The 12834-nt window shown below is 41.2% G+C and overlaps 1 protein-coding gene across 1 annotated transcript in view; it reads left to right on the top strand.

The window, feature by feature from the left end:
• Positions 1 to 12548, top strand: part of LOC106734418 (putative DMBT1-like protein) — a 47063-nt gene extending 34515 nt beyond the window's left edge. The window contains 5 exon segments of the mRNA XM_027770129.1: positions 625 to 778; positions 6384 to 6601; positions 8407 to 8475; positions 8478 to 8710; positions 12360 to 12548. Of these exon segments, the coding sequence (XP_027625930.1) occupies positions 625 to 778; positions 6384 to 6601; positions 8407 to 8475; positions 8478 to 8710; positions 12360 to 12548 (863 nt within the window).
• The last annotated feature ends 286 nt before the right edge of the window (positions 12549 to 12834 follow it).

The raw sequence follows: 12834 nt of genomic DNA, 5'->3' as shown, positions 1-12834 counted from the left end.
ACTCTGGATGGAAAATCTCATTTTGTATGCTGTAATGATGTACAGTGAATGAATGCAAATAAATAAATTGAAATTTTAAAAAATGATGTTTCTAAGGAAACTTCTTGCATTTCACTAATTTGCATATGAGGCTATTTTTCCTCTGATGTCATCATTGTCTCCCGTTTTCCCTTCCAGGTCATTCTGCAACTTCTCAGGAGCACATAACAGGTAGTCACTTGTTTTTTAAGACGGTAACTCCATGCCAAGAGAACCATCATAGTAGACACTAGGCAGTGTGCCCATATACAGCATAAAAGAGACAGGCATGGTGTAGGCAAGGAAGCGTTTCTCTGCTGTCACTCAGTGAATGCTGGATTTTTTTGTTTATTTTCCTTTTTTTTTTTTTTTACCTTTTAAAAATTTATGTTTAATCGCACAGTGTACAAGATGTTTTTTCCCAGCATAAATACAGTGTGTATTAGTCAAGTCAAAAATACATTATTATCAACAGCTTGTGCATTTCCACCCAGGCCAACTGCCACCCAACTCCACCTGGTCACTGAGTGTGAGCTGGCCATTAATAGAATTATACAACTGATTCTTTATGAACACATCCTGACATCTTTTTTCCTCTTGTTTCAGGAGAAAGTAACTCTTGTGGAGGGGTCATTTCTAGTCTCTCTGGCTCATTTTCTAGTCCACAGTATCCAGAAAACTACCCAACAGACATCCAATGTGTTTGGGAGATCCACGTGAATAAAAAATTTCGCATAGAACTCATGATTCCAAGTTTGAAGTAAGAAAATAACTTTTATAGATAAAATTCTAAATAAGCATATTGGTTTTTGAAATCTTAACAAAGATATTTTTCTGAGTGGGAAATAATAAAGAATAAAACTCTCCTAGTCAGTTGGGTTAATTCTAACTAATGATTTACTTTTAGCTTGAAAATAATCATTAAACGGTTTATTAAATTTGACTTAATGGGGGCAGGCAGGTGGCATGGTGGTTAAAAGAGCTGGATTCCCACATGGCCAACTGAGGTTCGAATCCTGGACCTGGTGACTTGCTTTCTCACTTTCCCTTTCTCTCTTTCTCTCTCTCTGGTCAAATTTAAAAATAATAATAACAAATGGAATGAAATAAATAAGTATTTCTTAAAAATTCTGACTTAATCTTATTTTTATAGTTTTTCTTTTCATTTGTTTTCCTAAAAATATTAAAAATCAAAAGAGTTCTGACCTTATTTTAGCTGGTTATCAATATTTGTCCTCGGGAACCAGCAGTTAGTGTAATGGCTGTATCGCTGGACTCCCACGTAGTCAACTGTGGTTCGCGTCCCGGACCTGGTGGCTTAAAACTCACGCCTGGTGCGTGTGCGTGCGTGCCCAAGATCCCGAGAGGAGAATGAAGGAGAAGGGATTGCGGCGTGACCATCCCCCCTGGGGGGTGATTTCTCGCTTTCTGTCTCTATGTCTCTCTCTGTCTGACTGGCGAGCGCACGCACCCTATAGCAAAAACCTCTCCAAAAAAAAAAAATTGTCCTCTTAGACTTTCTTTGTTTTTAATCTAAATTTTAAATAAGTAGTAAGAGACTTTCCATGCACACATATCAGACAATTACTACAGCCTTGGGTCCTACATCTTCTAAATGTTCTGAAAAATAAAATCAGACGCTAAAGTCATTGTCTTATCTTTGACATGAAGAGAATAAATGTACCAAAGTCACTGCCATTTTTTTTGTGTCTTCTTTATTCAAATTTTTCATTGACATATAATAGTTACACATATTTATGGATAAGTATGTATGTTTTTTCTTTTCTTCTAGATTTTTACACTTGCTAGAAAAAGACAGAGAACTAGAGAGAGAAAAATTGAGAAATCATCCCCCAAGAGGGATGGCCATGCTGCAATCCCTTTTCATTCTCCTTTCAGGACTTTGGGCATGCATGCACACACACCCAGTGTCTTTCAAACCACTGGGTCTGGGACTTGAACCAGAGTTGGCCATGTGGAATCCACACCTTAAACCACCATTGCCACCTGCTGACCCCAGTGTGATTTTTCAATACATGTATATTACATATAAGATCAAGTCAGGGCAGTGAATATATGCATCATCTCACATATTTATTATTATTTTGTGTTGTAAATATTTGAAATCTTCTCTTCCACCGATTTTGAAATATGCATTGTCACCAGCTGTAGTATCCTACTCCAGTTGCTCTACTGTGCTGTAGAACTCTAGAACTCGTTGCACTTACCTACTTGCTCCCTTGTACTTGTTATCCAAGTTCTCCCTATCATCCCTACTTCCCTCCCCTTCCCAGCTTCTGGTAACCACCATTTCACTCTTCACGCTGATGAAATCAAATTTTTTAGCTTCCACTAACAATAGTCACTGCCATTTTTATTCTCCATAACATAAAAATAATAGCTGACTTTTTAAAAAGAATTTTATTTATTTATTCATTTATTTTAATTTGACCAGAGAGGGACAGAGCGAAAGAGAGAGTGATAGAAAAAGAGAGAAAATGAGAAAGCAAGCCGCCAAGTCCAGGACACAAACCACGGTCAGCCATGTGTGAGTCCAGCACCCTCAACCACCACGCCACCTGCTGGTCCCAAGCTGACATTTTTCTTAAAACTGGCTGTATGCCCAGACTCTGTACTATGTATTTTGTAAACTTTGTCAGAGTCACAGAGTCAAGCAAGATGTTATACGCATTAGAGATGAGGAAACTGAGGACCATGGAGGTTAGTAACTTGCCCAAGACTAACTCATTTAAGTCAGTCTTATATCAAAACCCCAACTCTTCACCAATACATGATTCAGTAAGCAGAGACTGCACAAAACCCTACTTGTTGTACACAACACATCATTTTACAAACACAGCAAGCTATAGAATTCCTTGGTTCCCCAGGTACACAAATGGACAGAATTGTTGCCCAGTCATTACTATACCAAAGCCATGGATTCAGACATGCTTTCAGTCAAAAAAATGTCCTGAAATGTATTATTTTTGCTGACTAAATTTCTAGGGATACAATTAGCCAGCAATAAGATGAGAAGCTTGAATCCACATCTTCAAAGTTGATCATGTTATCTGTGCTCTGTTCTTTCCAAATCACCTCTCACCACATCCCTCATGAATAATTGCCAAAATGAAAAATATTCTTTTTTTTTTGAGAGGTTTTTGCAATAGGGCACATGCACTTGCCAGAAAGACAGAAACAGAGAGACAGCGAGAAATCACCCCCCAGGGGGATGGCCATGCCGCATCCCTTCTCCTCCATTCTCCTCTTGGGATCTTGGGCACACATGCACACGCGCCCGGCGTGAGTTTTAAGCCACCCAGTCTGGGACACGAACTGCAGTTGACTACATGGGAGTCCAGCAACATAGCCATTACGCTAACTGCTGGTCCCTCTTCTTTTTTTTTTTTTTTTTGGAGAGGTTTTTGCTATAGGGTGCATGGGCTTGCCAGAAAGACAGAAACAGAGAGACAGCGAGAAATCACCCCCCAGGGGGATGGCCATGCCGCATCCCTTCTCCTCCATTCTCCTCTTGGGATCTTGGGCACACATGCACACGCGCCCGGCGTGAGTTTTAAGCCACCCAGTCTGGGACACGAACTGCAGTTGACTACATGGGAGTCCAGTGACATAGCCATTACGCCAACTGCTGGTCCCAAAAAAGTACTCTTCTATATGCTATCATTATTTTATTAGGTTGTTGGAAAAGTCACAAGGTATTTTTCTGTTTTTCTATGCAAATAATGCATCATGACTGCCCCTTGACCCAATATTTTAAAATTAAGTTTTTTTCCACATTTGGATATAGGAAATATCGTAAAATGTACAAGCAAGAAAATCTGACTGTGATGTTGACTACATGCTGATCACCTGACTATTAAGAACTTAGTTGTAGTATAAATTGGTATTTCCCAAGGTCCTATGTAAGTTGATTTTGACCAAAGCTATTATGATTTATTTTCCTTTTCATTTATTTATTTATTTATTTATTTATTTACAGTCATTCACTGAACATCAATACAGTAAACTAAATGAGATTTTCCATCCAGTATATATTGTATATTGGCTCAATCAAGGATATTACCGTACATGTTATCATCAATCAATAATTTTCTATTTCTTGTTTCTTACATATTTTGCTTTAATTTTCCCCCCTTGATTCCCTATCTCTCACCCTCTGCCCACTTCACCACTTCTCCCACAGTCTCTGGTATGTATAGTTTCTTTCCATACCTTTTTTTCACATTTTATTGATTCGCTAAAGATCTTAATTAATTTAAAGACCTTCAATAGCAAGTGCAGCTCATATATACATATTTATGAATGGCTGTCTGACTTTAGGTGTAAACCTCAGTGAGTAAGGTGAGCATACTATAAAGTAGCACCTCTGCTGGGGATATATAGCTTACTGTAGTCATTAAACAGGTATTAATAGGTATCTTTTAATGCATTTTTAATTTCAAAAAAAGTTTTAGTTTTAATAGATCAAAATAAAAAAAACTTTAAGAGAAATTTGCTTAAAACTTAAAGCCAGGAAAAAGATTTGGATTCAGTTCAAATAGTAGGTAAATGAAACTATCAACAGTTTAAGAGAAGACAAAAATCTTTTAAATACGGAAATCAAAGCATTGAAGAAAATCAGTAATGTTTTAGTCTAAAGTAAGAAAATTCTATTTCACTAGTTCGGACTCACGTAATTAATCTCTCTTCTATTGAATCTGCAGTGTTACTGTGGTCTGATCTTTCCATTTAAACTCTGGAAGTTAACATTCAATTCTGGACTTGTCCCTACCATTAGGCTGGCCATTCTCTTGGTTGTTTTCTGTACTCTTATTTCTGTGTGTCCGACTTTAGTTTTCTTGGTATAGCATTCCTTCAGCACTTCTTGGAGAGCTGGTCTGGTGTTGGTAAATTCTTTCAGGTTTTGTTTATCTGAGAATGTTTTTGTCTCTTTTTTTTTTCCCCATATGAAAGATAATCTTACTGGGTATAGTATTCTTGGTTGAAGTTGTTTTTTACTTAACACTTTGAATATATTTTCCCATTCTTTCCTTGCTTACACTGTTTCCGATGAGAGGTCCAACGTTAGTTTTATGGGATGTCCTTTGAAAGTAACTTGACGTTTCTTTCTTGCCAATTTTAGTATTTTATCTCTGTCTGTGGTTTTGGTCAATCTGGCTGTGATGTGACACAGGGAAGATCTTCTTGGGTCGATTCTATGTGGGGTCTTTTGTTTTACTTAGGTCTGGATATTTGAGTGCCTCTCTAGGTTTGGAAAGTTTTCTTTCAGGATTTCATGGAATAGATGATCAATGCCCTTATTAGTTTCTTCACCTTCTGGCTTACTGATGATCTGGATGTTTGGACATTTAATGGGATCTAGTATTACTCATATGTTATTCTCATTTTGGGGGGTTATTTTCTCAGCCTTTTTGGTGAATTTTTCTCGGTCAGAGATTCTGTCTTCTATATCTGAGATTCGATCTTCTGCATGATCTAATCTGCTTTTGATATTTTCAAGGGAAGTTTTGGTTTCCTGTATTACAGCCTTCATCTCTAACAACCATTTGATTCTTTTTTATGATGTGTATCTCCTCTTTCAGATCATGCAAGAACTTCCTCACCTCCTAGAACTTGGTGTCTCTTTTCACCTGTATCTTCTGGAGTTCGTTGTCTCTATTTTCTAGCATCACTGTTAACTTTTTCACTATGAATATTTTAAATTCTTTATTTGACAGTTCTATGAGTTTCCTTATATCCTTTGTAAAGGAAGAGGAGTTATTCTTTTGCATTAGAGGAGAGATATTTTCTTCATTTCTCATATTTCTTGTGCCTCTGCAGTGGTTTCTGGTCATCTGGTAGATTATACTTTTTTCCTGACTCCTGGCTAGACTGGGAAGCAGGAGGGTAAGGTCTGGGCAGAGGGTCTTTGGTGGTCGAAATCCCTCAAAACCATTATGATTTTTAAATTGCTTTTATAAAGTTGTAACCACAAGCTTCACACACTTCTTGGGTAAAAAGTTCTGGGCTGGCAGGTAGTGTGGTGGTTGAGGCGCTGGACTCCCTCATGGCCAACCGTGGTTTGCGTTCTGAACCTGGCATCTTGCTTTCTCACTTTCCCTCTCTCTCTGTGTGTCTCTCTGGTCAAATTAAAAAATAATACTAATAACAATAAATAAAATAATTCTTTAAAGAAAAGGAAAGAAAATAGAGTTTTGACAGTACATCTGAAAAAGTTAATTAACATTATATATATGCAACTTAAAATATAATCCAAATATTTAATCTCTATAATTGCCATTTTTTTTAGCATTAGTATCTTGGAAAATTCACCTGCCACTAACCTTGCACTTCTATTCTCCCAGACTAGAAGACATCCTTGGATGTCCCTATGACTCAGTTGAAATCTTCGATGGCCCGAGAATTGCCTCGCTGTCTATGGGGAAGTTCTGTGCCCCTTCAGCTGTGATATTCTTCTCCTCCTCGGACATTATGACAGTGGTGTTTCGAAGTGATTCTATGATAACCAACACTGGCTTTTATGCTTTGTTCAATGCTATTCCACAAGATAAAACTGAGTCAGGTAAGAAGCTTCAAGTATATTTTGGTGTTTAAACGGCAGAGCAGTTTCTAACTTGAGAGAATTCCCTATTAGCAGAGGCCTGGGATTCAGTTTTAAAAGACCCCATACTTAGCTCCATCAGCCCTGCTCTATAGCTGCTAGGTCCCCGCCACCCCCCACCACCACCACCACCAAGAGAGCTACATGAGAATCTACCATGAGGTAAATCTACCATGTCTATCCTGTGTGTAATGGCCAGGCTGCTACTGTTCTCAGGAGGAAGCTATATTCTGTGAAAGATTTTGAGGCTGCACATGCTAGCACCAACCTTTGTTCGGAGTCTGAATGTGGAAGCCCAATACCCCTATGAGAAGACCACTTTATTCCACCAGGGTAGCCCATTGTATACCTCCATACGTTGGACCCTTGACTTGACCAAGTGAGAGGCTTTAGGATGCCTGTTAGCCATGACTCTACAGTCATTCCAGAGCCAGTACAATTTTTCACCCTGCCAGCACACTTCTAGTCAACTGTGGGACTTCTGATACTAAGGAGCCCCTTCAGGACCCCAGTAACTCTTTGAGGTCACCATGAAACCAGGTACTAAGTTAACTGTTAACTCACTGTTAACTCAGTACAGAGGTCCCCCTCTGTTCCAGGCCCAGTTATAGGTGTGGGGACACAGAGTAAATAGTATATCTCTCTGCTTTCTTTGGGTTTATAGTCTAGTGTAGATGTGATTAAGTGGATGAGGATCAAGACATAAGAAGTAAGTCAATAAACAAGATGATTTGGGGGTAAGAATGATAAAGGATAAAGAAGGGCTGAGAATTGAAAGCAAGGTGGAAGAGTAGAGAGTTGAGATACTTCTATAGATCGAATGGGAATGAAAGCAGCAAATGCAAAGACCTTTGGAGGCAAAGAGTTGGACATATTGAAGCAACAGAAAGAAGGCCAGTGTGACAGAGCCAGTGGGCACAGTAAGAGGAGACATTCCCTACAACATCTCCAGAACGGTGTTCATTCCAACTGGCCACGTTTCTTCAGTCCGTATGGAGCCATTGCCGCTGGACTCTATAAAGTCACAGTTAACCCTGTGGTTCAAGTGCCTTTAGGGAATTAAAGCTACACTTACCCAAGACACATCCAAAAAAGCATCTGGGAACCCCTACTTCCCTCATAGCCCAACACTGTGACACAGAGAATCACCGGGCAAGATCTATAATGACCGTGATGTGCTGCGTGCTTTATACACACACTCCCATTGACTCATCCCACAGCTTTCTGAAATAAATGCTGCTATACTTCCCATTTTACAGATGAGAAAACTGAGGCCTAGAGAGACGAAGTAACTTGTCAGTGGTTACACAGCTAAGGAGCATTAGAAATGGAAGTCAAACCCAATTTATGCCTCACTCTAAAGCCCTTAAGCCTATTAGGGAATCAAGATAGTTTTAAGGGTTTATTGTTGTGTTTTCCTTAGTCACAAGCATGTAGACTTTTCCCACTTAAAAATTCCCAAAATTTGGGTCAGCAGGAGGTATAGGGGTTAAGGCACTGAACTCCCACATGGCCAACCATGGTTTGAGTTCCAGACTTAGAAGTTTAAAACTCAAGCCAGGCACATGTGCCAAAAATCCCAGGAGGAGAGGGAAGGAGAAGTAATTGTGGTATAGCCATCCCTCCCCGGGGGGGTGCATAATTTTTTGCTTTCCCTCTCACTGTGTCTCTCTGTCTCTCTCCTCTCTGGCAAGCACGCATCCCATGGCAACCCCCCCCACCCCTGCCAAATTCTCAAGCTCAAAATAAAATCCCACTCTGTTAAGAAGATGGACCAGTGCTATGGCTGGTGGGTAGCTCTGGATAGTGCTCAAGATGTGTGGAGATCCACCAGGGCTCTGGGGCACTGTGTGCAACAACCTGTGGGACCTGAATGAAGCAGAGGTCATGTGCAGACAGTTGGGGTATGGACAGGCCATTGCTGCTCCTGGGAAGGCCCACTTCAGTCCTGGGTCTAGAGACTTCCTCCTAGACAACATTGGGTGTTCAGGAAGTGAGAAACACCTTGGGAAGTGCCCCAGCTCTGGCAGGTTAAATTGTGGCCAAAATTGTGGCCACTTTGGGGATGCTGTGCTGTCTGCTCAGGTTGTCTTTCCTCCTATAGTAGGTTCTTTCTGAGCTTTCAGCCTAAGATCTTGGTGATAGAAGGAGGCCATGCACAGAGCAAGGCCAAGGAATCTAAGGACAATGACCTACAGATGAATGTCGCTTCAGCCAAGTAAACGGAATGCTAAGAGCCTGGTCCCATTCTGAAGACAAACCAGAGCCATAGAGTTGGCTGCCCCTATTCTCTGCACCTTTTTAGGTCTGGAGCTTCTTGCTCAGAGTCTAACCATTCCTCCATTCTTATTTATGCATCATGAAGCCTGCCTGCTTAAGACCTGCCACACAAATGTCTTTGTCTTCATAGAATTTAATTTTGTTTTTCCTAAACTTACTTTTTTTTCATGCATGCAGATGCTGGGAACTGGGCTCCAGATGCAACTCTTGTACCCCCAGGTAGGTCTAACACTGCAGTTGTCTCTGCAAATGTCAATCTAACCTCTGTCCTGATGTAGACACTGGAAGACAATGGCCAGACAAATGATTTCCAATTCTGGCTGCACACTGGCATCACTCAGAGAGCTTTTTAAATTCCTGATGCCCAGGCAGGGCCCTAGACTGGTCATATCAGAATCTCTGGGGTTGGGACCAACAGTTAGCGTAATGGCTATGTCACTGGACTCCCATGTAGTCAACCGCAGTTCGCATCCGGGACCCGGTGACTTAAACTCACACTGGGCACATGTGTGTGCATGCCCAAGATCCCGAGAGGAGAATGGAGGAGAAGGGATTGCAGCGTGGCCATCCTCCCTGGGAGGTGATTTCTCGCTCTCTGTCTGTCTGTCTGTCTGGCGAACGCACGCACCCTATAGTGAAAACCTCTCAAAAAAAAAAAAAATCTCTGGGGTCATTTCAAGTCATGAGTAAAATTAAAATTTCCCTTGTGATTCCAGTGTGCCTCAGACAACAAGCTAAAAGTCATGTTTCTCTAGTGGATTACATCCAAAACTATCCTGTCTGGTGGCAGACCAAGGAAGAGCAGGAGGGAAAAGGAAGAGAAAGGTTTAGTCATCATGGCTGAGAAGAGGGCCAGTAAGGAGAGAAGAGAAGGTGGGAAGTTTTGCCTGTCAGGAACATAGGTTAGAAAATCAAAGTGTGCAGGTAAACAAAAATGCATTAAAAGCTTGGGATTAGCAGACGGTGTAATGGTTGTGTCACTGGACTCCCACGTAGTTGACCATGGTTCGAGTCCTGGCCCCAGCAGCCTAAAACTCACACCAGGCGTGTGTGCATGCATGCCCAAAATCCTGAGAGAAGAATGAAGGAGAAGGGATTGTGGTGTGGCTATCCCCTTGGGGGGTGATTTCTCACTTTCTGTCTCTCTCCGGCAAGTGCAAACACCCTATAGCAAAAATCTCTCTTTAAAAAAAAAAGAAATCAGAAAAGAAAAGAAAAGAAAAGAAAAAGCCAAACTCTTCCAGTGGGCAAAGTGCAGCCTGCTCTGGCAATGAGTTAACCCTCTGGGGTCTCCCAGCTTATCCAACACAACAGAGCAGACCTTCTGGTAACCTAGTCAAAGCAGACATGTGGCAGCGACCTTCTCCCAAAGTCGGGATCCTAGCGAGATAAAGAGGTGTACTCCTCCTCCTGCCACCTCTATCTCTCAGGGATGGGTTCTCACCTGCCTGCTTCTTTGCCCCCTGGCTAATGCTAATTCTGTCCAATGACTTCTGCCACTCTCTGTCCCCTCTGGGGGCCTGGACACCAGAAAGGTGTGCACTTGTGTTTCAGGGTAGAGGTAGCGATCCCTTGTGGGTTACCCATCTGCTATGGGGTAGTCAACTTGTGACATGGAGAAGTTGATTTCCCCACCCATGGGTAAGGCCCCACAAGTGCTGCAGCAGCTTTAGAAAGGAGGCATGTCACACAGAACCCTTTTTCAAGATCCAACAAGCAGTTAATCTCTCTGCGATCTTCTCTGGATTTCCGTTTTCTCCAGTGAGAAATCTGTTCTAGCTTGGGTCCAGAGAGAAGGAGAGGGGAGCAGAATGAGGGAAGGCTGGCTTTCAGTTGATATAGTATCTCTGTGCCCCCATCCTCTCAGAGTCTAGAGTTTAAACCCCTTCCTCTCATTTCTCTGCAGAAATACATATCTGTCTGGAAAAGACAATGATACACAGTATTTAAAACACTATGGGGGAAATAAACTATTCACATCTGAATAATACCCCACTGTAAGCATCAATCCAACAAACCACTTGTTGATAGAGCATTATATACTTACCTTGGAGTGTGCATGCACACATACACACAAATAAATAAATAAAAATAAGGTGTTTGTCACTTAATTCTTAAAGGGAAATGTTTTGAATTAAGCATTTTAAAAGAAAATTGCTTGAGACACTTTAGGCTACAGAATATTCATTCTGCTAGTACCCAGAACTCTTGCTGGCAAAGGACTACGAAGGACACACAAGTCGATGGCATCCACAGCCTACTCTGCTCTATAGTTTGCAGTAAAGCTAGCTGAGGAGTGAAGTAATGCAGATAAAGAAATTCTCAAGTGCATCTGACCCATCTGCTTTAAACTCCTTTCCCACTAAACTCTTAGCATAAAATTCAAACAAGTACCAGCATTGCAATGAACTGTCCTGTCTTCAGCTGTGCCATGTGGTATGGACTTAAATATAGAATACAGAAACATGTGTTATGTACAAAACAAAGACAAAATGACATGTGAAAGGAGAAAGAAGAAACCTTAAGCACTTGGAGCTTCCCACAGAGAACCATCTACCTTCAACAGAATGCTAGTCCGACTATATTTCTCCACCTTAGTTCTCAGCTTTCTGGCTATTATCTTGTGGATTTCAGCACTTAGTACACTTTTACAGACATAATGGTATGACCATAAGCTGGCCCAGTGATTTTACTGTAATTTCTAGACACTGGTCAATCTGAAGATAGCCCTTGGATTGGAAGAACCTAGTGTATAAGAGAAAATAAGTCATGTAACTATGCATTGTCTGTGATTTCATGCTGAATCAATGGGAAAAAGGGGAGAGGCTCTATCTCAGGTCAGGGGATTAATGTATCCATAGCATTCATTAAAACTCAAGAGTAGTAATAGGGTCATTCATTCTTCTTAACCATGAGATGATTTTATGATGCCAGCATCTCTCCTAATTTTCTTTGGTTGTGATTTTTGCAGCTGCTACTCCTCAAATGCCTGTACCACAAGGTAACTCTCTTTCATTGTACATATAATCTGTGAGTATTAAGTTAAATGGAATTGTTTTGATAATTCATAATATCAGAAATGACTTCTGTCTTTCCTGGCTGCCAGGAGGGGAAATCATGTGCAGAGTGGAGCCCTCACAAATAGTAGGATTGTCTGCATCTTAGCTGAGATGGCTTGCATGGCAGGAAGCTAGGGAGCGCATGAATAAAGTGTAGGATGGACAACCCACACATGCCACACACATAGGTCCAATCTCATTTCAATCTTGCCCTTAAGCAATTTAGAGCCTGCTTGCTCCATTTGGTACAGTTGCTCATACCAGCCAAACCATGACTATGTCTATACTGGCATGAAACCTTCCCATTTTGTGATTCCACTGCTAAGCTTGATGAGATTCTGGATTCTACACCTGAGAACATGCAATGTGTGTGCACAAAGCCAACCATATGTCTCTCACCTGATTTTACAACAGGAGGTAGCTCTTGTGGAGGAGTAACTTCAGGTCTCTCAGGCTCCTTCTCCAGTCCTTGGTATCCTACAAACTACCCCACGGATGTGGAATGTATCTGGGTGATACATGTGACTGAGAAGTTCCAGATAGAACTGATGATCCCAAGCCTCAAGTAAGCAGTTTTGCCTGTCTGTATTTGAAAAGTCAGGTTAGATTTGAATCCATGCCTTTGACAAACAGGCATCTATTCTATGGGACAAATCCTTTCACATTTTAGGTGAGAATTGATCTGGTCGTCTGAGCATAAAGTCTTTTCATCACTTAGCTCACTGTCCTATTCAATTTCCTCTTTCTCAATTCCAGTGACAGGTTATCTCATGAGCAGCTCTCACACCAGACCATCAAGCCCCAGCTGGTTGACCCATGCATGAAGACCTCGCCCTTCACCCTTAGCCAGATCCA

This window comes from Tupaia chinensis, unplaced genomic scaffold (assembly GCF_000334495.1).
Source record: "Tupaia chinensis unplaced genomic scaffold, TupChi_1.0 Scaffold000113_1, whole genome shotgun sequence".
Lineage (NCBI taxonomy): Eukaryota > Metazoa > Chordata > Mammalia > Scandentia > Tupaiidae > Tupaia > Tupaia belangeri.
This window is presented reverse-complemented; position numbering and strand designations above follow the sequence as displayed.